The sequence below is a fragment of the Leopardus geoffroyi genome, chromosome E2 (assembly GCF_018350155.1).
Source record: "Leopardus geoffroyi isolate Oge1 chromosome E2, O.geoffroyi_Oge1_pat1.0, whole genome shotgun sequence".
Classification (NCBI taxonomy): Eukaryota; Metazoa; Chordata; class Mammalia; order Carnivora; family Felidae; genus Leopardus; species Leopardus geoffroyi.
In genome coordinates, this window is record NC_059335.1 from 61,170,369 (window position 1) to 61,195,251 (window position 24,883).

General features: G+C 55.6%; 1 protein-coding gene across 18 annotated transcripts in view; it reads right to left on the reverse strand.

Annotated features, from left to right (window-relative positions):
- Positions 1-19,431: 19,431 nt before the first annotated feature.
- The window catches only part of ANKRD11 (ankyrin repeat domain containing 11), a 181,376-nt gene continuing 175,924 nt past the window's right edge, over positions 19,432-24,883 (reverse strand). For 14 of the 18 annotated variants that reach the window (XM_045440025.1, XM_045440029.1, XM_045440026.1 and 11 more), the window contains 5 exons: positions 23,818-23,916; positions 23,588-23,731; positions 21,838-21,930; positions 21,487-21,652; positions 19,432-20,309 (listed from right to left, as the gene is read on the reverse strand). In XM_045440025.1, coding sequence (XP_045295981.1) covers positions 19,864-20,309; positions 21,487-21,652; positions 21,838-21,930; positions 23,588-23,731; positions 23,818-23,916 — 948 coding nt within the window. In that variant the 3' untranslated portion in view covers positions 19,432-19,863. The remainder of the gene's footprint in view (positions 20,310-21,486; positions 21,653-21,837; positions 21,931-23,587; positions 23,732-23,817; positions 23,917-24,883) is intronic. The other 4 variants (XM_045440034.1, XM_045440033.1, XM_045440036.1 and 1 more) reach the window with 1 other exon arrangement.

Sequence of the window (24,883 nt, forward strand, 5' to 3'; positions counted from 1 at the left end):
TGAATTGCTTGATATCCATGACTTTATGTATATCAAGCACGGCAGCAAAACAAAAATCCCACGTATTCAACTTTTTTTAGGTTTTGTTTTTGTTTTTGTTTTTGCTTTTGTGATTTTTTTTTTTTTTTGATACTTGCCTAACATGTGTGTGCTGTAAAAATAGTCAACAGGGAAATAGCTTGAGATGATGGCTAGCTTTGTTTAATGACTTATGAAATTTTCACGAACAATCCAAGCATAGTTGTTAAGAACACGTGTGGGGGGGCGCCTGGGTGGCGCAGTCGGTTAAGCGTCCGACTTCAGCCAGGTCACGATCTCGCGGTCCATGAGTTCGAGCCCCGCGTCGGGCTCTGGGCTGATGGCTCGGAGCCTGGAGCCTGTTTCCGGTTCTGTGTCTCCCTCTCTCTCTCTGCCCCTCCCCCGTGCATGCTCTGTCTCTCTCTGTCCCAAAAATAAATAAACGTTGAAAAAAAAAAAAAATTAAAAAAAAAAAAAAAAAAAAAAAAGAACACGTGTGGGGCGCCTGGGTGGCGCAGTCGGTTAAGCGTCCGACTTCAGCCAGGTCACGATCTCACGGTCCGTGAGTTCAAGCCCCGCGTCAGGCTCTGGGCTGATGGCTCAGAGCCTGGAGCCTGTTTCCGATTCTGTGTCTCGCTCTCTCTCTGCCCCTCCCCCGTTCATGCTCTGTCTCTCTCTGTCCCAAAAATAAATAAACGTTGAAAAAAAAAAATTAAAAAAAAAAAAAAAAGAACACGTGTATCAAGTTCACGTAAGTGGAATAAAAGTTTTATGAATGGACTTTTCAACTACTTTCTCTACAGCTTTTCATGTAAATTAGTCTTTTGGTTCTGAAACTTCTCTAAAGGAGATTGTACATTTTTGGAAATTTATTCCTTATTCCCTGTTGGCAGCTAATGGGCTTTTACCAAGTTTAAGTACAAAGTTTATCATAACAACAAAATACTACTACTGTAACTACTACTGTTCCCAACCACCATGTCCCATATTTCTCCTTGTGGTTTTTTTTTTCCAGACGGGAGACTGATCGGGAAAAAAGTACCGTGTTCCATTTAAAATTTTGGTATATGGCATTTTCTAACTTAGGAAGCCACAGTGTTCTTGTTCTTGGCCCATCATGACATTGGGTAGCATTAACTGAGTTTTGTGCTTCCAAATCACTTTTGCTTTTAAGGATTTCTTGATCTTGTTATAGCCTGCCTTCAACTTTGATCTTTATTCTTTCTATTTGTCAGGTGTACAGGACTACCTTTTTTAGCCTTCTGTCTTGTCACCAACCATTCCTACTTTGGTGGCCGTGTACTTGGACAAAAGGCCGCATGATTTTTCTGGCTCCACTCCATGTCTAAGGGCCCCTTGCTTCCTTTGCTTGCCTCCCACAAACTATTTCCCTCATCCTATTTACCCAGCAAATCTCTCCTTAGTTGATGAGATTGTGTTTATCTCCTTGTAAACCCTTTCTTTCCTGAATGGTCTGTCATTGTCTGCCTTTAAAATCCTTCCTCTTCCTCTCTTTAAAGAATGATGGGGCTAAGTTATACCCAAAGCTCACCCTACGGACTATTTCCTTAGTACCTCGCAGAAAACACCAAACAAAAATCCCATTTTAAAAGAGGTGTATTTTTTTTTTTCTTTTAGAATGTAAGCTCCTCGAGAGCAGGGACAATGTTTTCTGTGTGTTCTATTGTGCCTAGTACACTGTAAATGCTCAATAAACATTGATGATGGGAAAAAATTTAAAAAAATAATAAACTTAGGGGGGCTTGTTGTGTGGCCTGTGATCTGTCCTTGAGAATGTTCCATGTGCACTTGAGAAGAGAGTTTTTTCTGCTATTGTTGGGCGAGACGTTCTACAGATGTCTGCTCAGCCTATGGGTTCGAGTCTTCTGTCAAATTTCTGTCTGGTTGCTCAATCTGTTATGGAACTGGGGACCTAAAACTTCCAGTTATTGTTGTAGAACTGTCTGTTTCTCTGTTTATATGTTTACAGTTGTTATATCTCCTTGACGGACTGTCCTTTTTAAGATTAACTGTAATATCTTTCTTTGACTCTTGTGACAACTTTTTAAACTTTTTTTTTAATGTTTATTTATTTTTGAGAGAGAGAGAGAGACAGAGTGTGAGCCAAGAAGGGGCAGAGAGAGAGGGGGAGACCCAGAACCCGAAGCAGGCTCCAGGCTCCGAGCTGTCGGCACAGAGCCCGACGTGGGGCTGGAACCCACGGACCGTGAGATCGTGACCTGAGCCCGAGTCTGGTGCTAAACCGACTGAGCTCCCCAGGCGCCCCTCTTGTGACAACTTTTAAGTTATATTCCACTTTGTCTGATGTTCGTAGAAGCACCCTAGTTTCTTATGGATTTACTTCTGCCGCTTGTTTTTGGTCTAGATGTGTTTGGCTAGTTCTCAGCTCCTCCATCAGAGCCTGTCTTTGTATTTTGTTGACTTGAAAACTATACCATTTTAATTCCCTTCTTTCTGTTTCTATGTGTAAACGTTTTCGTTATCTGTTAGTGGCAACCTTAGGGATTACAGTTAACGTGACAACCTGGTCTGAACCTAGAACACACCAGTATGAATAATACCAATTAGTTTCAAAAGTCTACAAACACTTGTCCTATACATCTCTTTGCCTCCTTTGTGTTGTCGTCACAATTCACACCTGTAGCTTGTGTGCCTGTTAACATCGACTTGTAATGACTTAGTGCATTTGCCTATTAAATGCTACAGGAAACGAGTTAAAACCACACAGGACGTGGTAATGCTGGTGTTTATACTCAGCTGCACGAGTGCCTTCACCCCGTGCTCCGTGCTGAATTGCGCCCCTCCCAAATTCACGTGTCGAAGCCCTAACTTCCAGTGTTTTGGGGAGCGTCCGGTATTTGGAAGTGAAACCTGTGGGAAGTGATTAGGTCTGTGGGTAGAGCCCTCGGGATGCGATTGCTGCCCCTGTAAGAAGACACAGGGGAGGGATGCTTTTCTCTGCACCGTGTGAAGACAAGTGAGGAAGAGGGCCCTCTCCAGACCTGCCGGCCTCTGGAGCTCAGGCCTCCCAGCCTCCAGAACTGAGAGAAATAAATGTGGTTTGAGCCACGTAGAGCGTGGTATTTTGTTCCGGCGTCCGGGCCGACTAAGGCAGCGGTGCCCCTCGTTTTTACTCACGACTTGGAGTTCCTGTCCAGCGTCTTTCCGTTTCACCCTGGAGGACCCCTGATAGCGCTTCTGTGGAGCAGGTCTGGTGATGAACTATTGCAGCTCTGATTTTTGTGGAAATGTCTTCATTCTTTCTTCACGCCTGAAGGTCCATCTTGCCAGATACAGAATTCTCGATTGACAGTTCTTTTCTGACTTGAAAAATGTCCTCCCACTGCTCCCCGGCCTCCATGGTGTCTGAACAGGCGTCGGCTGTCGCTTTTCCCGAGGTCTCTTGTATGTGATGCCTCGCTTCTCTCCCACCGCTCTCCGGTGTGTCTTGGGCCATCTGACTCTCGTGTTTGTTGGGCTGGCTTTGAGTTTATCTGGCTTGGAGTTGACTGAGCTTCTTGGACTTGTATGTTCCTCTTTTTACACAAATTTGGGAGTTTGGGGCCATTTCTTTAATATTTTTCTGCTCCCTTCTCCCTTCAGGAATTTCTAGAATGCAGGTCTTGCTGTGTTTTGTGGTCCCAAGAGGCTCTCAGGCTCTGTTCGTTTTTCCTCATCCTTTTTTCCTTCTGCCTCTCAGTCTGAATAATTTCTTCTGTCTCCAAGTTTGTGGATTCTTTTTCTGGTCTGCTCAAATCCACTGACCCCCTTCTAGTGAATTTTCACCTTAGTTATTGTACTTTGTAGTTTCAGAATCTGTTTGGTTCCTTTCTATAATATTTATTAATGTTGCCATTTAACCACACATCGTTTTCCTGATTTAGTTTAGTCCTTCATCCGCGGTTTCCTCTGGTTGATTGTCTGGTGCCGTGTCGGCCCGTCCATAGCCGGTATTGTGGTAGGTCGGTCCTCGTGGTCCGCACTATGATTGCAAGATGTCTTTCGGCAATGACCGTCAGGAAACTTTGAAAAAACTAAAAGCTTACCACTTACAGGACTTGGAAGTGACACAGAACAGCCGGGGGCCCGTACGGCAGGGTTGTGGACAGAGCACATGCCCGGGCCTGCGGCCCCGCTTTTCTCGGGGTTGATGGCAGGGTTTTGTGGGCTCACTGTTGGCGAATTTCAAACATAAAAGCTAGAATGAAAGTGCAGGAAGAGAAAATAATAAGTGGCTCAAATGGTCAGTTTTCACAACCAACCAAGATCTTTATTTATTTACTTACTTACTTTAAAGTCAGGCAGATCTTGATTTTTTTTTTTAATGTTTTATTTATTTTTGGGAGAGAGACAAGAGTGCGAGCGGGGGAGGAGCAGAGAGAGGGAGACACAGAATCCGAAGCAGGATCCAGGGTCCGAGCTGTCACGGAGCCTGACGTGAGGATCGAACTTGTGAGCCGTGAGATGGGATCGTGACCTGAGCTGAAGTCGGACGTTTTACCGACTGAGCCACCCACGTGCCCCCAAATCACCCAAGATCTTGAAAACAAAGGAACCTCCGTCAGGGGGAGCAACCTGGTTTCTTACCTAGGGGCGTAGCTGGCTGTGCAGTGCACACCTCGGGATCAAAGCCTAAGCCTGGTACTTGGATTACCAAAAAGCAGAGAAAAAAACCAACCGTCACGGCCTACACCACACTTTTTAAACATATTAAGTACTGGGGCGCCTGGGGGGCTCAGGTCAAGGTTTGTGGGTTGGAGCCCCGCATCGGGCTCTGTGCCGACAGCTCGGAGCCTGGAGCTGCTTCGGGGTCTGTGTCTCCCTCTCTGTCTGCCCCTCCTCCGCTTGCGCTCTGTCTCTCTCTCCTGTCTCGAAAATAAATAACGGTAAAAAAAAGTTAAATAAAAACATAGTCAATAGAGTTTGCCTGATACCTATGATGATGCCGACGTCTGTGCTTCCTCAGGGATAGTTTCTGCCAAAAGACGTTCCCCTTATGAATGAGACGAAGTTTCCTGTTTCTTTCTGTTTTATAATTTTTTCTCGGGGAGCGGCTTTTTGGGAACCATGCTGTGGTAACCCTGTGGGTCATTTTTGCGCATTTTTTAAAGGTTGCGTATCTCGAAGGCTGGATTTGTTCATTTGTAACTTTGCCAGGTGATCCCTGCCAAGTGTGTGTTCCTCGTGGTGGGGGAGCGGCTGAGATTCCTCTTAGCTGTGCAGTCAGCCAGCGACCTGACGATTCCCTTAAACGTGTGGCTCCCAAAACCGGGCGGGGGCGGGACCACCCCCACCAGAAAACAGATACGATTTCTTTACATCTCCAGAAAGCCACTTCAGCCCACGGAGTGTTAAATCATGACCACCGTCCCTTTTTCTGGCCCTTTAGTCACAAAAACAGCCATTAGCAACCAGCACCCCTGTCTTTGGGGATCGGGTCCTCCCTGCACACGCCCGTCTAGCGCGCCCCGCCGGGAGCGCGGGCCCCCACGGCAGGGGTGCGAGGTGGCGGGTGCTCGCGTGCAGAAGGCTGAGCTGTACCTAAACTGCCTGGACCCTTCATCAAGACTTGCTGTGGATTGATCATCCGGCCTCCAGAGTTCCCAAAGGGCTCCTCCAGTGGTTTCCGCCGGCTCAGCAAGGGGAGGGCTCCCAGAGCTTCCTGTGTCTTCTCAGGTCTTCCCTACACTCCCCTACACCCCGTGACCCAAATTCAGGGGCTTAGTTCTTTGAGCATTCCTGGTTGTTGTACGTTAAGTTGGATCCCAGAGTTCTGAGAGGCTGATCCTGTTTTTGTTAGCTTAATCATCGCCGCGATGGAGCCATGGCGTTTTGGAACTTGCACGTCACCGTTTTTTTGCGCTGCAATTTCTTTTGAGAAACCCGTTTTCCAAGTCGGCGCACCATTTTATGTGGGCGCCACGAGTTCGCGGAATGGCGTTTCTTCCACGCCCTCACCGGCAGCGCTTCGGCCCGGGTGCGAGCACACTCGTCGTTTCGGCCGTTCCGTTAAATGCGAAGCCGCGCGGCGCCCGGGCTCTTGGTCGAGACTCCAGCCCGGCTCGGTCACGATCTCCCGGCTCATGAGGCTCAGGAGTTCGAGCCCTTCGTTGGGCTCTGCGCGGACAGCTGCGGAACCCGCTTCGGATCCTCTGTCCCCACACCCTCCGCCCCTCCCCAGTCTGCGCGCACGCTCTCTCTGGACGAAATCACCGAGCAAACAGACGGGAAGCAGTGGCTCGTGTTCACTCTGGTCAGCTTGCGCGGCGGTGTGTGTGCGGGAAGGATGCCGGGGGTTCTAGACTGATCTTCTGTCCGGTAGCAGTTGTCAAAAGGTTGCGTTGATTTTTCGGGAGGCAGTCATGTTGCCTAGAAACACAGACCGTCACGCTTCTTGCCTCATAGTCTGGTGCCCTTTTACTTCGCTCGCCTTATTCTTAGGGCTGGATTGGCCTGTGCGACGCCGAACAGAAGGGGCGAGAAAGAGTATCCTTGTCTCAGCCCTGATCTTAGGACAAAACATTCCGTCTTTCACCATCAAATATGATGTTAGCTGTAGCTTTGCCATAGAGGCTCTTTTTTGGGGCGTGTAAATTCCTTTTTCATTCAAGTTTTCTGGGAGTTTTATGGGTGTTGGGGGGGGGGGCGCCAGCTGCCTCAGTCAGAGAGTGTGTGACTCTTGATCTCGGGGTTGTGGGTGTGGACATTACTTAAATACACGTAAAAAACAAGCAGACGGTGGATTTTGTAAAAAGCTTTTTCTGATTCTACATGGATTGTCGTTTTTTTAAAACTTTGTTAATAGGGTTATCACTTTGTTTTTTACTCTGTTAACGTGGTGAATGACACGGGTTAACTTAGAATGTCAAACCAACCTTGTACTCCTGGAATAAAGCCTGCTTTGTAATGACATATTATCCTTTTAGTGGATTGTTAAATTTGGGTTATGAAAATTTTGTTTAGAATTTTTGTCTTCCTGTTCATCGGGGATACTGGTCTATGGTTGTCTTTGCCTCTTTCTGGGCTATTTGGATATGTAGCATATCCAAATAGGATAACACTGGCCTCATGGAGTGGGTTGGAAAATATTCTTTCCTTTTCAATTTTTTTGGAAGATTTTCTATAGAGTTTGTATTAGATCTTTCTTAAGTGTTTGGTGGAATTCGACAGTGAAACTATCAGGAAGCAGGAGGTTTTTTAATGGAAATATTTAAAACTACACATCCAGTGTCTAACAGATGTAGAACTATTCAGATTGTATATTGTTTTCATTTAAGTGTAGTTAACACGCAGTGAGGGGCGCCTGGGGGGCTCAGTCGGTTGAGCGGCCGACTTCGGCTCAGGTCACGATCTCACAGTCCGTGAGTTCGGTCCCCGTGTCAGGCTCTGTGCTGAAAGTTGGGAGCCTGGAGCCTCCTTCAGATTCTGTGTCTCCCTCTCTCTCTGCCCCTCCCCTGCTCGTGCTCTCTGTCTCAAAAATAAATAAAAACACTAAAAAAAAAGAAAACCACCGTGCAGTATTGTTGGCAGCAGGTGTACAGTCTAGTGATTCAGCAGTTCCTGCCTTGCTCGCTCGCACCCATCGTGATACTTGCCCCTCCAGCCTGTATCTGACGCCTCCCCCTGCAACTCCCGTCTGGCAGCTACCAGTGTGTTCTCTGTAAGAGTGTGTTCCTTGTCTTTTGTCGTTTGTTCATTTGTTTCTTTTTAAAATTAAAAAAAAAAATTTAAATTTATTTTTGAGAGAAACTTTGTGCACGAGTGGGGGAGGGAGGGGGAGAGAGAGAGAGAGAGAGAGAGAGAGAGAGAGAGAGAGAGACCCAAGCAGGCTCCATGCTGTGAACACAGAGCTGGATGCAGGGCTCGAACCCACAAACCGCGAGATCACGACCTGAGCTGAAGTCGGAGGCTCAACTGACTGAGCCACCCAGGAGCCCCAGGATATTTTGAGTTTTTAAACTTTATTCCTTTGAATTTGGAAAATGGATCTGTAAACCCCACATCACGCCTCCAGTGTTAGTGTGGTTTATCTTTTCTTTTTACTTTCAACCTGCTTGTGTTCTACTTAAAGTGGATTTCTTTTTTTTTTTTTTTAATGTTTGTTTATTTTTGAGAGAAAGAGAGAGAGACAGAGACAGAGAGAGACGGAGACAGAGCATGAGTAGGGGAAGGGCAGAGAGAGAGGGAGACACAGAATCGGAAGCAGGCTCCAGGCTCCGAGCTGCCAGCACAGAGCCCGACGTGGGGTTCGAACCTACAAGCCGTGAGATCATGACCTGAGCCGAAGTCGGACACCCTACCGACTGAGCCCCCCCAGGCGCCCCATAAAGTGGATTCTTGTAGGCAGCATAGAGTCGAGTCTTGATTTTCCATCCCGTTTAACAGTTTCTGCTCTGGTTGGGATGTTGGGAACTTTCACACTTGATGTGACTGAGTCCGTCGCCACGCTGTCCGTCCCGTCTCTTTGTTCGTCTTCCCTCTGTTTCTGCTTTGGGATCGTTTTTAGGAATTCACTTTATTTCTCTTGTTGTCATGTTAGCTATACTTTCGTTGGTCTGTGCTCTGCTTTGGGGGTTTTAACATATGGCTAAAAGCAGGTAATGTTAAGATGTTAAAAAGCCTGCCCTCTAGTGACAGGGTGTCACTTCACATGCACGTCACCTTACAGGGGCGCACGGCGTTTCTCCCGTGCTGCTGTCCCTGTTCTTGTAGGTCTCATGTCGTGCGTGCTGTCGTGCCCATGATGCATGTTTCCTTTCTAAACAGGCAGTTCTGCTTTCAGCAAAGGTGTGAGATCGGTGTTCTGTGGTTAACCATGCAGTTCACGTTCTGGAAATCGTCTTCTACGTAGATGCAGAATTCCGTCTCACACCGTTTTCCTTCTGTCTGCAGGACCTCTTTTAATGGATCTCGTAGCCTGCGTTTCCTTGAGATTATTTGAGCTTCCGTGTGACATAAATGTTTTCATTTTACGTACGTTTTTCTTCTTTTGTAGGTTGTGTTAAAATACACATACCCTAAAGTTCGCCATCCTAAACGCTTTTAAGGGGACAGTGTAGTGGCACTGAGTACAGTCAGAATGTTGTCCCCACCACCCGTCCCCGGAGCCCTTTCGCCTCGTAACACGGGACTCCGTAGCCGCTCAACAGCGAAGCCCATTCTCTTTGGCGAAAGGCGGATTCGAGCCCTTTGCCCGTTTTTGCATTGAGTTGCGTTTTTGTTGTTGAGTTTTAGGGGTTCCCTATATACCCCGGGTGGTCCTTCACAGAGGCACGATTTGCAGGGGTTTTCTCCCGTCCCGCGGATTGCCTTTTTACCCCGCTGGCAGTGTCTTTTGCGGCACGATATTTACAAATGCTCCTGAAGGTCAGGGCCGTCGGGAGCCGTGGCTGCCCTGAGAGAAAGTGTCAGTTTATTATTCGGGTTCTGCTGCTTGGCGGTGGTGACCTGGTGGCCGCGGCTCATAGCACAGCTGTCGCGAGGGACGCGGGACATCAGTCCGAGAACTCGACTTTCCGGCCACGGCGTGTGTCTCGCCGAAGTTACCGAGTTGTGGCTAAGCGTGGGAAGCTTAGCTAAAGAAAGTGGTGGTCTGGGGAGATTCGAGGCATCTCCGAGAGAAGATGTCTCGGGCGGCCCCGAGGAACCGGTGGAGGTCGGCGCAGGACGGCTCTCCCAGCTCCGAGCTGCTGGACGCCGCAGGTGCCCGGTCCCGGCGGAAGGAGACGGCCACGCCGCTGAAAGTGCCGTGTTAACGTCAAACCGGACCCTCGGCAGGTCACGGCGGACTCCGGTTTTCATGGGGGGGGGGGCGGGGTCACCCTCGGCCAGAGGGAACCAGCTCAGGCCGCGCAAGTTGTGGTGGAAGGGAATCCGTCGTTGGGGTTTGCGCCCTGGCTCCTGCCGCGTCGTGCTGGGGGTTTGCAGGGGTGGGTTTTGACCAAGTTTTACAGCGTTCAGACACCTCCCTTCGGGTGCGAAACATGCACGCGTCTCCGTTAGGGGTCGTCGCGACATCACTTGACGTCTGCTTGTCAGATGGAGCTGAGATTGGAGAGGAAGGGCTTTTCCGCGGTGGCGCTGGTTTCTCGTCTCCTTCGCAAGGGCTGGAGCCGCTAGGCTTCTGCGCGGTCCGGCCCACGGTCTGCAGCGGCCGCCGGTGTCCCTTCCCCCGTCGCCTCGGTGACGCCGTTCGGGCCGCAGGGGACAGCCGCCTTTGCTCCCGGTGCTGTCCTTGGATGTGCGCCTGTGTCTCTGTCTCTGATCACCCGGACAAGACGCTACGTGCGTCCGGCGGGGCGAAGGAGAGAACGGGTGTGTGTGTTTGGCCTCAAGAGACTCCCACCCAGACTCGGCCGTTCGCCTTGAGCCCGAGCCTTAATTCAGCCCGAGAAGGGAGCCGGAACAAAAACGGGGTGGTGACTGTGCGACGGGGCCTGACCTGTTTTGTTTCGGCCTCAGAGAATCTTCTCGTACGAGCCGTAGGTTAAGAAAAGGATGGACAGGATGTGACGTTCCCAAGACGTCACGTGAGGATCCAGTTTCCAAGTCACGTGGTTTGGGGCAAGGTTAAGGGCTAAAGCGCCGAAGCCGTCTCTGTGTGAACCGTTCTCTTGTTCGGGAAGCAGGGCGGAGGACGGCCCTCCTTGCTCCCCGGGCCGTGCGCAGGCTTTCGTCCAGCAGCGGCTCCTTTCTGACAAGAGGGAGGCGGGGCCCAGACAGGCTAAGGGAGAGACAGCGTGTAACGTCTCAAACGGAACCGCCGTGACTTCCGGGTGGCGACGGCCCTGTGCGTGCTGTGTTTGTGCCATTCGTTGTCTGGGTTTGTACTTCTTTGCCGTCAGGTGCTCTGCTTTCCCTCAACAAATATTTCTAATGTCACTTTTGTGCTTTTTTGGATAAAGGATGTTTGAAACTATTGGGCTGTCATAATTTGTGAAGTTTCAGTGTTTTTAAATTTTGTTCTATAATGTCAATGGGAAAATTCAGCAATAAACCTAATTTATTTATATGCAAAAAAAAAAAAAAATGTTCACGAGGTGCAGTTTGTCCGTCTTCCCTTTCGTTGCCTGTGCCTTTGGCGTCCCGTCCAGAAATCATCACCAAATCCAGTGTCGCGAGACTTTTGCCCTCTGTGTTCCTCCAGGTTTTACAGTTTCAGGCCTGACGTGTAGGCCTTTGATCTGCTTGGAGTGAGTCTTTGCGTGATGGTGTGAGGGGAGGGGCCAAGTGCGTGCTCTGGGCTGCGGACGCCCAGTTTTCCCAGCGCCGGGTGCCCAGAAGACCGACCTCTTCCCCCTTGCACGGTCTCGGCACGCTGGCCGGAAGTCGTTTGGCCACCTGTGCGAGGGTCCGTTCCCGGACTTCCTGTCCCCCTGGCCCGCGCGTCTGTCTGTGTGGCCACCCCTGATGTCCCAGATGGCAGCCTGTGACCTGGGCGGGCCTGTCCTGTCCCCACAGTGTGTGGTGTGCTCCTTAGGAACAGCTCCGTGGGGCCTGGGTGGGGCTGCGCCCTGGAGCTCAGACACCGCCTCACGCCTCACCGGGCGACTTTTCTGAGCTTCTCTCTTGGTTCTTTATTTCCGTGCGGCTCTCTCCCCTCCCCCCTCTGAGCCTCTGGGCGGAAACGGGCCTCTGGCTACCCCGCTGTGCCACGAACTTGGCTGGACCTGGGCTGTTGGGGGCGAACTCAGGCCGATGCAGGGGACAGTGGAGAAGACAGCCCTGGGAGTTGGCCCCAGCCCCTCCGTGTCACAGCTGCTCTGGGCAGAGGACGTTTTCCTTCCTGAGAACATTGCCCCGGTGCCACCCCCAGCTCCGGACCCGCTGCCGCCAGTGCTGCTGCAGAATTGCCGGGCCCGGAGACGATGAGCCAACGGAGGGAACGAGAATCCGAGGAGCATCCGGGGGCTCCCCTTCCGTTCCTAGCTCCTGTCCCCAGAAGACAAGGTTTCTCCTTTCCCGTCCCCTCTCTGTCGGCTTTCTGGCAAAGGCGAGCTCCGGGCTGGCTCGGCAGGACTCCAGAATCTGGTGTTTTCCGGGGCCCCTCGGGCCGCTCACGACCTTGACCCGCGGCGCCTGCTTCCCCCGACTCCAGCGCCTCTGTCGTCCCTCCGTGGGTCCGGCAGAGGTGGAGGAGGGCGTGTTCCGCCTCACTTCGTGGGTGAGCCGCACCGTTAGCTGCAGTTGGGCCCCCCCTCCGCTCTGCACCCCTCGCGGCCTTTGGGCAGCTCCCGAAGCCTCTCCCCAGCCCGGGCCCCTCCTGGTTGCCTCAGCCTCAGCGGCTCTACTGGGAAAAGCACTCTGCCTCCGTGGGCGCCCCTCCCCCCCACCTCCGTGGACGCCCCTCCCCCCTCCGCCTCCGTGGACGCCCCTCCCCCACTTTCGTTAACTGCGTGGTGTGGGAGCTCGATTTGTTTTCTAGTGATTTATCTCAAAGTATTTTTAAATTTCCCTTGTAATTTCTGCTTTGTTTAGGAGCGTGGTGCTCAGTTTCCACATAGTTTTTGAATTTTCCGGATTCCCCGTTACTGATTTCTGATTTCGTTCTATTGTGGTTGGAGAACATACTTTGTATTATCTCAGCCTTTTAAACTTTTCTGAGGCTTTTTCACGGCCGACACACGGTCTCTCCCGGAAAAGCCTCCGTGCGCACCTGAGAACAGGTCCTTGGCGGCGGCGGCCGCTTCGCGGCGTTTGCGCAGTCTCCGGGTGGGTCTCCGGTGCTTGTCGACCCCCCGGGAAGGGCCGGGCCCCGGCGTGTGGCGTCTCCGGCCCGACGGGCTCTGCGGAGCCTCGTGGAGGTAGCACGTGGTTGAGCCGTAATTGGGAAGACAAGGCCACCCTGCCCCTTTAAGCGGGAGAGTCTCATCCACCTGCACTTGAATTACTGACAGACCTTCCGACATTCCTGCTGTTTTCGATCACAAATCTGTTTGGTTCCTCACTTCCTCTACTGCTGCCTTCTTTTTTGTGCTAGGCATTTTCTGGTACTCCATTTACTGTTCATTTTACTGGAATTTTGAGCTATGAAAAAAACAGGTTGAGGGGCATCTGGCCGGTTCATCAGTTGTGATGAAAACCAGTGGGGTTTTTTTATTTCTTCCTGCGGATTCAAGTTACTATTCGGTGTTTCCTGATCGAGCCTGAAGGACACTTTTCAGTATTTCTGAAGGGCAGATGGTCTGGCGGTAAATTCTGGCCTTGTTCATCCGGAAATGTCCCGATTTCTCCGTTTCCTGGAAGGGGTCGCTCACCGCCGTCGTCGTCTCGGAGCAGTTTGGGCCGTGGTCCCTCCTGCGTCTCAAAGGGCATCCCTTGCCACTTTCGAGATTTTCTTCTTTTCTGTGGCTTTTGACAGTTAGATGATGACGCGTCTCCGTGTGGATCTCTTGGGTTTGCTCTGCTTGGAGTTCGTTGGGCTTCTCGGATACAGGTTACCGTTTGTTGTCAAATTTGAGGAATTTGGGCCGTCGTTTCTTCGGATACGCCTTCTGCCCGTTTCTGCTCCTTCTAGGAGCTCCCAGCGCACAGGACGCACCCGAGAGCGCCCGGCAGGTCTCTGAGACCCTGTTCGGTTTTTGTTTTCTCACTCTTTTTTCTCGCAGTTATGCAGCTACACCAGCCGGGGCACCTGGCTGGCTCAGGTGGCAGGGCGTGTAACTCTTGATCTTGGGGTCGCGAGTTCGAGCCCCACTTTGGATGCAGATAGACATATAAATATATAAACAAGACCAACTTACTTCACCTGTCTTCAAGTTTGTGGATCCTTCCCCCGACTCAAATTGAGTTGTGGCGCTTTTCAACAATTTTCATCTTAAAAAAAAATTCTTTATCTGTATTCTCTGTTTTGTGAGTGGCATTCTCTGACTCCTGTCATATTCATTCTTTAGACGTGACTTCTCTTCGTTATTTGAACGTGATTTCTAAAAGCCGGATCTTGAGTCTTTGCCAAGGGCATCGGGGTTCTGCAGGAAAACGGGCGCAACAGCAGGCGGCCGGGTGGAGGGACGGACTCGGAGGAGTGGCGTGCGTGGCTGCGGAGCCCGCGGGTCCGGGATCTCAGGGGAGGCCGCGGGCTGGACGCCGGGGAAGAGCGGGTGCCGCGTTCCGGTCCGAAAGCAGTCTGCTGGAGGGTTCCCTCCTCCCGGGGGACACTTGCCGCCAAGGCCTCTGGCTGATGGCTCGAGCCTCATCCGCTTTACGACGGCCGTTTGCTTCACTCGGATTCCAGCCGTTTACACCCACCTTCTTTCTCGCAGAAGCGTTTGCAGTCGGTACCATTTGACTGCATTCTGGCATCGTGGCCTATCCGGTCGACGCGGACAGCTGCCCGTCTTTCTCCCCCCGTCTCTCTTTCCTTCCGTGACCCCCCGGACGCGTACGTTGGAACCCTTGATCACATCCAGCAGGTCTGTGAGACGCTGTCCATTTTCCTTCATTCTTTGTTTTTTCCCCCGTTCCTCAATTTGATAATCGCAACTGACTTATCTTCAGGTCCTTTTCTGTTGACTCAGATTCCATTCCTGCACTTTCAACTGCAGAATTCCCAGTTTCTTGCCTTAAAAAAAAATTTTTTTAACATTTATTTTTAAACAGAGAGAGAGACAGAGCATGAGTGGGGGAGGGGCGCGCGCGCACACACACACACACACACACACACACACACACACACAGAATCCGAAGCAGGCTCCAGCCTCCGAGCTGTCAGCACAGAGCCCGACGTGGGGCTCGAACTCACAGACTATGAGATCATGACCTGAGCCGAAGTCGGCCGCTCAACCGACTGAGCCCCCCAGGCGCCCCTGAAAGCAGATATTTGAAGTAATATAACATGGTGACTCTGGGAATCAGTTCCCCAGATTTATTTTGTTTTGTTTGTTGGCCGCAGCTTCTGCTTCCTGCTCAGTGACTCTCCTCGGCTGGTGCTGTGGAGTCTGAGTTCCGTGTCTCATGAGGGCAGTGCTGTCTTTGTGCTGTGAGCTTGCTGCTAAGCTAGTGATGGGACGGAAAGTTCTTAAAAGCCTTGATCTGGCTAGTCTCCCCCACGCTTCCCCAGAGGTTCTTCTGTCGGGTTGGGGCTCCCTTCCGGTGAGGTTAGGGCTCACTTCCCGTCGGCCTCCGCTTCCTGCCTCCACAGGCTTCAAATTTAGCCAAAAGTGAGAAAATTGGACGTTCTAAGTTCTTTCCTGAGCCTGTGCCCAGACCCGCACGTGCACGTGGCCTTCTAGACCCTTAGGAAGGTGGCCCAGCGTCGGTCGGCGTACCGTGGACATCTCATTCCCCAGACCTTGCTTTTCGAGTTTGTGGCCGGGCTCGTTTGCTGTCCCCGGTGTCATTGTCTCAGGCAGCTGTCGTTGATTGCTTTTGACACAACCTGTGGGAAAAGGGCTTTTTCCCACTGGGTGAGTTTTGAGTCTGGTCACACACTGAGCTCCAGGAATGGGGCTTTTCCCGGGAGCTGCCGGACAAGTCCAGTGGTGACAGTGTCCTGGAGATGGGAGGACACCCGAGGAGACCCACACTCAGTCCGAGCCCTCTGATCCTGCCGGGTTGCCGGTTTTCTTTTTTTTTTAAATTTTTTTTTCAACGTTTATTTATTTTTGGGACAGAGAGAGACAGAGCATGAACGGGGGAGGGGCAGAGAGAGAGGGAGACACAGAATCCGAAGCAGGCTCCAGGCTCTGAGCCATCAGCCCAGAGCCCGACGCGGGGCTCGAACTCACGGACCGCGAGATCGTGACCTGGCTGAAGTCGGACGCTTAACCGACTGCGCCACCCAGGCGCCCCAGCCGGTTTTCAAGACTACCGTGGAGCTGGACCGAGAATGGAAACAAGGGAATGGAAATGACACACGGCTTGCTGCAGAGATTTAGCTGTTTTTCCGGAATAATCGCTCCTTGGGTTGTAACAAGCCCTGGATAATCTCCAGGGTTCCGACCGTGTTGGTTGTTGATTTGGAGCCCCCCCCGGCCCCGCTCCGATGTTCTTATTGCTGTTACCGGGGTTTTTGAAGGTCTGTCTTTGCTGTTCTAGAAGCCCTGCTTTGTTTTCCGTCGGATGCGTGAATTCGCCCTCTTTTATCTTTTTCATTTGCCTGAGATTCTGATCTGTGAGAGACCGGGACTCCTTTGAATTTGTCATCTGCCTTTTCTCATTTTGGGGGGATTTTGACTGGAAGGGAAAGGCTCAGATCGCCGTCTTAACTTGGTATCTGGCACCCCGTTTTCTAAAGTATGTTCTGGAATATCACCCTGGCTTCCTGGGGAAAATGCAGACATGTCTTTCTTTAGGAATTTGCTTAATTGGGAAACGGAACCAAGGACGCACAGAACACATTCACCGCGCGGTGAGTGGTCACAGAGCCTCCCCGTTTCGTCAGGGCCGTGGTCAGGAGTCGGGGTCTCGCGGCAGCCCCCGCAGCCGTTGCGTCCCGGGGGCTCTGCGCGGTGGCCCACGCTGGCCGCTCACCCGGCGGCTCTGCCTTGCTGTTCTGGTGAACTTGAGACGAGCAGAGCCATACGGTTCCGGGGGCACCGCGGCCGGATGTCGTCCGCCTTTGCTGCTGTACGTAAGCGGCTCCCGGGGGTGGTCTCGCCCCGTCCCCTGAACGTTTGGCGATGCGCAGACAAGGGGCGCTGCCGGCGTTGGTGGGTGGAGGCCGCGCGTGCTGCCGAGCGCCCTACAACGCGGAGGAAACCGGTCACGGGACTCCTAGGGCCACGGGTCAGCAGTGCCGAGGTCGAGGAGCACTGCTTTATGTGTGGGCAATCTATTCTTTTTTTTTTTTTTTTAATCTTTATTTATTTTTGAAAGACAGAGCGAGAGCAGGGGGGAGCAGAGAGAGGGGGAGACAGAATCCGAAGCAGCTCCAGGCTCGGAGCTGGCAGCACAGAGCCCGACGCGGGGCTCGAGCTCACAAACCGTGAGATCGTGACCTGAGCTGAAGCCAGACGCTCAACCGACTGAGCCACCCAGGCGCCCCAATCTATTCTTTTTTTTAATGACAAATAATTCTGGTGCTTTTTTTCCTAATGTTTACTTATTTTTGAGAGAAAGAGCATGAGCGGGGGAGGGGCAGAGAGAGGGGGAGACACAGAATCCGAAGCAGCTCCAGGCTCGGAGCTGGCAGCACAGAGCCCGACGCGGGGCTCCAACCCATGAGTGTGAGACCATGACCAGAGCGGAAGCTGGACGCTCACCTGACTGAGCCCCAGGCAACCCCCCCCCCCCCCCCGGGTACGTTTGGTCTTCAGTGATGCCGTTTCTGCCCATATGCATGGGTTTCTCTTGGTTGTGTGACCAGAAGTGGGTTGTTGGGTCTGGAAGAGGGAGTAGCCGGCCCGGCTGCGGCCGGTGCCTGTGTCACGAAACCCCCGACATAAGGAAGCAAGCATTCGGGGCGGTGTTCGTCCCTCTTCCCTCTGTCCCGGAAGGAAATGGAGCAGGCTGCTGGGGGCCCCGTGCCCGCGTGGCCGGGAGCCCTCTCTTCCTGTGAAGCTCAGCCTCAGGCGTCCGGTCAGAATTCGAGCCCTGAGCCCGTGGAGATCCTGTCCTCCGGCCATCTCGGGATGGGCCTGGACACTGCCGTGTCACCCGGTCAGGTGGGCAGCCCCCCTCCGGGTTCCTGTGCTTCTAGAATGTGCCCTCAGCTGCCTTCTGGGGGGAAGAGGGAGGCTGCTCATGGCTTTTCATGAAAACCCCTCACCTGCTTCTGGGTCGCAGGCTCTGCTGTCGCCGTCTTGTGCGGGCCAGAGAAACACGGTGTCCTCCCACAGCCCCTCTCAGCCAGGGACAACCCTGGCCCTCGCTCCCGGGACAGAAGGGCCATGTGCCCCGAGCAGGCGTGCTGGCCCCGCTGGCCCGCAGCACTGGGGGGGGGGGGGGGGGGGGCACCGGGCCCCCATCCAGTGCTGCCACCTGAGTCAGGTTCTGAGAGGCTCTGAGGGGCAGAAGAGCGACCAGCGTCTACGGAGGCTCAGAGCTCCAGGGTGGTGGACGCTGTGACTGGTAGGGAAGTCAGTCACCCATCCGTGTCCGAGCCCGGACCCTCTTGAGGGGCCCCCGATACCCACACCTGCGGCCACAGTCCTCAGGGACAGTCGGCAGGGGCCCCAGGTGCAGTTCTGGACTCGTGGGGGTTCTGCAAACACCTGCACGGACGACTCCTGCCCAGACACAGGTGGACGCCGGGAGCAAACCACAGCCAGCCTCTGTTCTTAGAATTTACTTACGAACGTTCTCTGGGGACTGAGGGTCTCCCTGTGCTCACCCCTGCGCTCGCAGCCCGGACAGGAGCACGGGGGTCGGGTGCCTCTGCGGCAGGATGGGGACGGGGCGGCGCCCAGGAGACACTGGGCCAGCGTCGCGCGGACCCGCCGGAGCCCGCAGGGCCACCGCGACCCGCACCGCACGGCTCCGAGGCCGGGGGCCGAGCCGTCCAAACCCCCTGCGCGTGGCCAGTGCACGCTCCCTCGCCCCCCACGCACGCGCACGGCCGGCAGGTCGGGGCCTGAAGCCGCCGACCCCGAGACTCTGCACGGGAGCCCCGGGCTGCGGGGGACGCGCGGCTGCGGCCCCGGCTCTGAGACCAGAAAACTGATTCGTGTCCGGGAGGCGGTGCGGCTCTGCCCTCCCCGATCCCCAGGCCAGCACACGAGGGGGGCGGGGGGGGGGGGGGGACCGGGAGTCCCGTGGAGGGAGAGGGAGACCTCCCCCGCCCCCTCCGTCCCACGCCTGGCCCCACCCCCCGCCCGGGCCCGCAGGCCTGCGGCGCTGGGCGCCTGCTCCCGCCGGGGGGTTCCTCCGTGGCTCAGGTACAGGAGGCGGAGGGGAGGCCACGTGATGTGCCCCAGGGCGTGCGCGAGGAGGTCCACCCCGCACCTCCACACCCACGTGTCCACAGCACCGTGCGTGCGGGGGGGGCTGGGCGTCCGGTGCGGTGAGGGCGGCCTCAGGAAGGAGCCACTTTGGGAGTCCTTGCGCAGAAGGCGGCCCTAGGCCAGCCGGGTCCCATCCCCGAGCATCTCCAACGAGAGGGGCATGGGGCGGGTGCACACCTCCCACTCCTGCCCTCCGAGCTGGTTCTGGCAGCACGGGGGTCCCAGTGGTCGGGACCCTTGCACAGCTGCAGCGTCGCTGGGGAACCTGCCAGCCCCGGGGGGCTTTCCCCGGGGGGGGGGGGGGCCCTCTGTCCCCGCTGTGAGCTCGGCAGCTTGGTAGGGGTGGGGCTTGGGACCCAGTAAAGACCGGAAAAGGGAAAAATTAGTTTCAAAAAAAAAAAGGTAGTGGGAGCAACGTAGTTGCAGACGCTGTGGTGGTCCAGTGGGGCAGAGCCCCGTGGGTCCCGCATGTCGGCCCCTCCTGGAGAGGGCCTGTCGTGTACAAAGAGCATTTAATTAATTTATTTATTTCTTTACACATAACTGAAGTGATGTTACAGTACATAAGTTATTTACAACTGTGCAGTAATGTGTTGCAAAATAAATTATCTAGAAGGCAGCAAAAGTACATTGTGAATGTGTATAAAACTGTACAGCGTTTACGGGTACACTTTTTATATGATTATTGGCTCTGTAGTGTTTCAAGTTATGTTCTCAGAAAGAGAAACAAAATGCCCAAGATTAAAGGAAAAAATATACAAACCACGTGGATTTGACTCCATTAAAAACACAACCCGAGAGTCCCGGCTCTGTGTCCCTCCGCAGCGGGCGGGCGGGCGGCCCTGCGCGCGGCCGCAGTATCCCAGCCCGTCCGCAGCCCGTCCCCGCCCTCCGACCCGGAGGTCACTGTCCGTGAGGGGTGGCCGCCTTAATTTTCTTTCTTTTAGTTGATCAGAATGGAACAGGAAACTGTAAAAAATACATCCGTTCTGCAGCTCCTGAAATGCCCGTGCAGCCGCCTGGAAAGCAGACCCCGAGGCCGCCGTCTCCTCGTGCTCCCGCGGCAGCTCCCGGGGGGAGGGGCCAAGTGCGGGGTCTCTCCCTGGACGTCCCCGCCCGAGGGACAAGGTCTCCCTGCACTGCCTGGACTGGGCAGACGCGTGCGGCCCTCGCCTGTGTCCCGTGTGGCCGTCCCGCGGGGCGTCAGGCCGGCAGAAGCACGAAGTCGTCGTTGACGTCGACCATGGGCACGTAGAAGGAGGGCACCTCGTGCACACACAGCGCCTTGTGCCCGGCGGGGTCCAGCTCCTGGGCCTTCAGCTGCCACTCCATCCGCTGCACGGCGTTCAGGGCCGCGGCCTCGTGCTGCTGCCGCATCAGGAGACACGTCTGCGGGAAACGCGACAGGTGAGGGGCGCCGAGGGAGACCTCGGGCCCGCGCCTTCGCCCCACGCCGTGCCCCGGGAGTCGTGAGGCCCGGCGCCCCGCCCCCCACCCCGGGCGTTGCAGCGGACTCTCGACAGTGTCCCTCTGCACTCGTTTACGGCTGGTGACCCGTCCCCTAGGCCGGGAGCGTTTGGTATTTGCGGGCACTGAACCCCGGCAGCAGGGCCTCGCGGGCAGGGCCGTAGCGGCTCCGTATCCGGGGCGCTGGGGGGCAAAGGTGAGAGCGGACACGGGGACTCGGACAGGATCGCCGAGGGGGGCTGGGACGGACGCAGCACACACGGACAGAGAAGCGGACGTGAGCGGTCTGACGTCACAGCGCGCCTCGCTTGCTCAGATGTGTGCAAGCGCACGTACGGCGGGGAATCGCCGTCTCTAATTCGCCTTCAAGTAGCTGGGAGTGTGTGGCGGGGAGCGGGGAGGGGGGACAGGGGCTCCAAGTGCTCCGTCTTTGGTCTTCGGGAAAGGCACCACCCCACGCTGCACCGGGGCCACGTCTCCGAGCCCGTGCGGACTCGACCTGCTGGGCTCCTTGTTCTATCCACCTCGCCTCTCCCTGGTTTCATGGGTTCTCTGTACATCCGGGGCGTGGGGCTCGTGTGGCGTTTCTACCGCCCAACACCGATCTTAATGTCGTCACCACTCCCGTCTGCTCTAGGAAAGCCTCCCCCGTGCAGCCTGCGGGCCCGGCTGGCGGGACTTGGTGCAGCAGCATCCCGGAGCTTCCCCGGGACCTGCCCGAGACCGTGGACGCCAAGCGGGCTCCTCTCTGCTCTGGGCTCTGGCTACCCCACGCCAGCACCTTCCCAGGTGCGTGCGCTGCTGTGGCACCGCGGTCACGGGTCAGTGAGGGAGGGGACGCAGGTAAGGCCGGCCTCCGGGAAACACGGTCCTCCTTTCCGAGAGCGGGCTCCCCGGGGCGGGGAGGAGGGAGAGCTCCGGACCCCTTCCCCCAGCCCCCTAGAGCTCTAGGGAGGCCGGCGGGTGTGCCCCCCCCTCCCCAGGCCCTGCCTCCTGGAGCTGCCCAGGGGTGGTGCCCACTGTGCCGCCGAGTCTGTTGGCTCTCGTGGGCGACCCTGTGGACGGCCCTAGCGCCTGCACGTGGGGATTTGCTTCTTACTTGCTAATCTTTCTCTAGCTCCCACCCATGCTCTCTGGCTGCTGCACTGGTCAGCACGTCCAGAGCAGTGGTGATGGGTGTGTGCTGTGACCTTTGAGGAGGGCTCAAGGTGGGGTCCCACAGAGGTCTGACCGCCAGCTGGTGACAGGAGCTGCTCCCCGCACACCTGGACAGGAGGGAAGACACTCTAAGGAGGCAACATGGGGGGCGGGGAGACCTCAGCTCCCTGAAGGCATCAGCCGGGCTCACGGGGTCTGACACTGTCACTTGCAAACGGGGGATCCGGCAGCAGCTGCCCCCTCCCCCGCCCCCGCTGCCGCCCGGGCGGGGGGGAGGGCACAGGGTCCTCACCTTCATGCGGTCGTACTTGTCGTCCACGTCCTGGAGCCACGAGATGAACTGGCGCGCATTGAACCGGTCGCGCACGGACTTGTTCTCGTCGCCCTGAGGGGAGAGGCGCGGACGCTGGATGGGGAAGAGTCAAGAGGAGCCCACGGTCCGTGTCACCCCCCTGCCGCCCCTCCGTGAGGAGCTTGGCTGGCGTGTCCCCAGGAGGCCGCTGAGTGTGGGCAAGGGTGGGGATGTGTGCTGGGCACAAACAAATGGGCGCCCTCAGTCCCCGGCCCCTACCGCGTTCCCTGGGAGTCACGGGGACGCGCACGGTGAGGCTGGCGGGGCTATGCTTTCGTCTCTTCGGTCTGTAATGGTCTCTGAAGAGACCTGAGGTGCCTCGGCCGGGGGGCGGGGCGCCAACCTCACGTCCCTGTCCTCACGCACGGTAGCCCCGCGCCCACAGACGGGCTCACGAACAGGTAAAGCCTCAGGACGGAGGGTGGTGGTCTCACCGGCCCCCGCGGCCTGGGCGTCCCGGGAGGCCGTCACACGTCACGGTGTCTGTGGTGCGGCCTCGGGAAGCGAGCGCAGGCCCCACCGCAGACGCTCGGCAGGGCAGAGGCCTTCACTGTCCTCAGGCTCAGAAGCAGCCCAGGAACTCTTCCAGCCCCTTGGTTCTTGCAGAGGCACAGAGCCCCCGGGGTGATCGCTGAGGCCCCAGCCCTTTGGGTTGTAGACTCTCTTTCTTGCTCTAGACCAACCTTGTTTTTATATGTACTATGTTCAGTTGGGAAAGTTAAAAAAAATTTTTTTTAGTTTTATGTAGGCTCCAGGCCCAATGCAGGGGCTCAAACTCTTGACCCCGGGCGCCCCTAGTGGGGAAAGTTTTTTAAGATCAATTCTTTTTTTTTTTCAATTTTTAAAATTTATGATCAATTCTCAAAGACTGCATGTAAGTGAATGCAAAGCCCTTGATGTGCAAATCAAGAGTCTTAAAAACCACGGAACCACTGCTGTCTGCACAGGGCCAGCCAGAGAACGCTGCCCAGAGCCCCAGGGGTCCGTGCAGTGCTACGTGAGCCTGGGATGCAGCAGGAACGCACGCTGGCCGGGGGACAGGAGAGGCCCGAGGAGACAGCAGTGTTTTTGGACAGGCCCAAAATGACACGTTCAGGGTTGTTTTTAAAAAGTCTCGGAGGCGGCTGGGGAAGAGAACAAATCGGGGAGTAAACCCGTGTCGGTCTGACCCCAGGCCTGGGTGCACGGGGGGTGGGGCAGCGGGGGCGAAGGAGGGACCCCACAGGTCAACGCTGGGAGCGGCCAGCAGGTGAGGCCAGGCAGGAAGTCTGTTCCAGCAGGACCCTCCCCTCGCCGTGGGCCCTGCTCTGCCCCCATCTGCCGCAGGACAGCTTCCCGGTGGGGCCTCCACAGAGCAAGTCGCCTGGATACTGCTCGTCTCTTATTTAAATTTTCCTCTAAAACAAGTGTAACTCTCAGTGAGCGGGGAGACTGCGTCCACGAGGACCCTGGAGCGGGGCACCTCTCGACACGGCCAGGCTGCTTGCTGCGTGCTGCGTGTCCTGCCGTGTGGTCGCCGCCACCCTCCCCGGCCCTGGCGCGGACGGGGGAACTGAACCAGGCTGGGCTACCTGCGGGATGCGGCCCTTTCCCGCTCGCTGCCCACGGTGCAGCTGAATCCCAGGAGGCCCAGCTCCTCTTGGGAAGCTGGAGACGGGAGAGCGAGTGCCGGGCCCGGGCGGTCACCCACCTGACTCTCCAGAGGCATGTTGTAGACCTCGGAGTCCAGCAGCATGGTGCAGGCGCTGAACGGCACCGCCTGGTTCGCGATGGTTCTTGCTGCCCGGCAGTGAACCCGCAGGATCTCCTGCTCGCAGGAGACTATGAGCTTTTCCTGGAGGAGAGCAGCCAGCTGAGCAGGACTCACCCGGACAGACGCCCCGCGCCCGCCGCCCCCTCGTGCCCGCCGCCCCCTCTTACCCGCTCGATGCTGTGCTGCAGCCGCAGCTTCCCCCTCACGGCCTCCTGCTGCTTGAACAGCTCCTTCAGGGGCTCCGCCAGGGAGGGAGGGGGCGCGATCTGCAATCACGGGGGTGGGGGTGGGGTGGTTGGTGAGGCTGTGAACTTGCACCAGGAACGCCAACCCACTTGAAGGACTCAGCCCTGAGACGCACCCTCTGGCCTGGCGAGAAGTCCAGGAATGCCTGACCTCTGCCCGCCCGCCCCTAGTGGCCTGGGTGCTTTATGGCATGGGGACCACGGGAAGGGAAACAGCTTTTTTTCCTAGAACGAAAGGCGGGAGTCCCAGTGGAAAATAAGAAGTTACACAAACCACAGCGACCCCTACTGTTTTCTCTATTTTCCGAACTTTCCATGAAGGTCATGGTGCTGTTTTGAAAACCAAAATTTAAACAAAAGGGCAACCAAACACGTCACTGAACAGAAATCTCAGGCCAGATTTTTCTGAACTAGTGACCCAGAAGAGACCCAGCACCTGGATGCTTCCAGGCCAGACGTCCTGCTGGGCTCAAAGCTGCCTGTCCCTCACCCCCCTGCCCCATCAAAGTGCCGGAAGACTGGGCTGTCCAGGGAGGGTGGTGGCCCGGGCAGCCGTGCCCCCAAGGCCTCGCCCTTTGAACCTGACGCTCAGAGCCACCTATCGCTGTTCAGAAGACACCCGGTGAAGAAAGAGCCGGCTCAGATGCCACCTTCCAGAACACCCGATCCAGTGTGACTCTCGGGGGGGAGGGGGCTGCTCTGAGGCGGGCCCTGTGGGCTGCAGGCCTGTTCTGGGCCTGATGGTAACCCAACGGCAGTCCCGGCTCCCCTCCAAGCGGGTGGGAGGGTCCGAGATGAAGCAAGTCACCTGCGCACTGGGCTGAACAGGTGCTGAGGGGCCCAGGGCGGTGGCTGTGCTGCAGGGGGGCTGTTCCTGGGCAGGGGTGGTGGCAGGAGCCCGCCCCGAGGAAGAGGGTACAATGGGAGAAGTGGGGATGCAGACGGCTGGCTGGAAGGTGGTGTGTGTAGACGGCGGGGTCTGCACAGA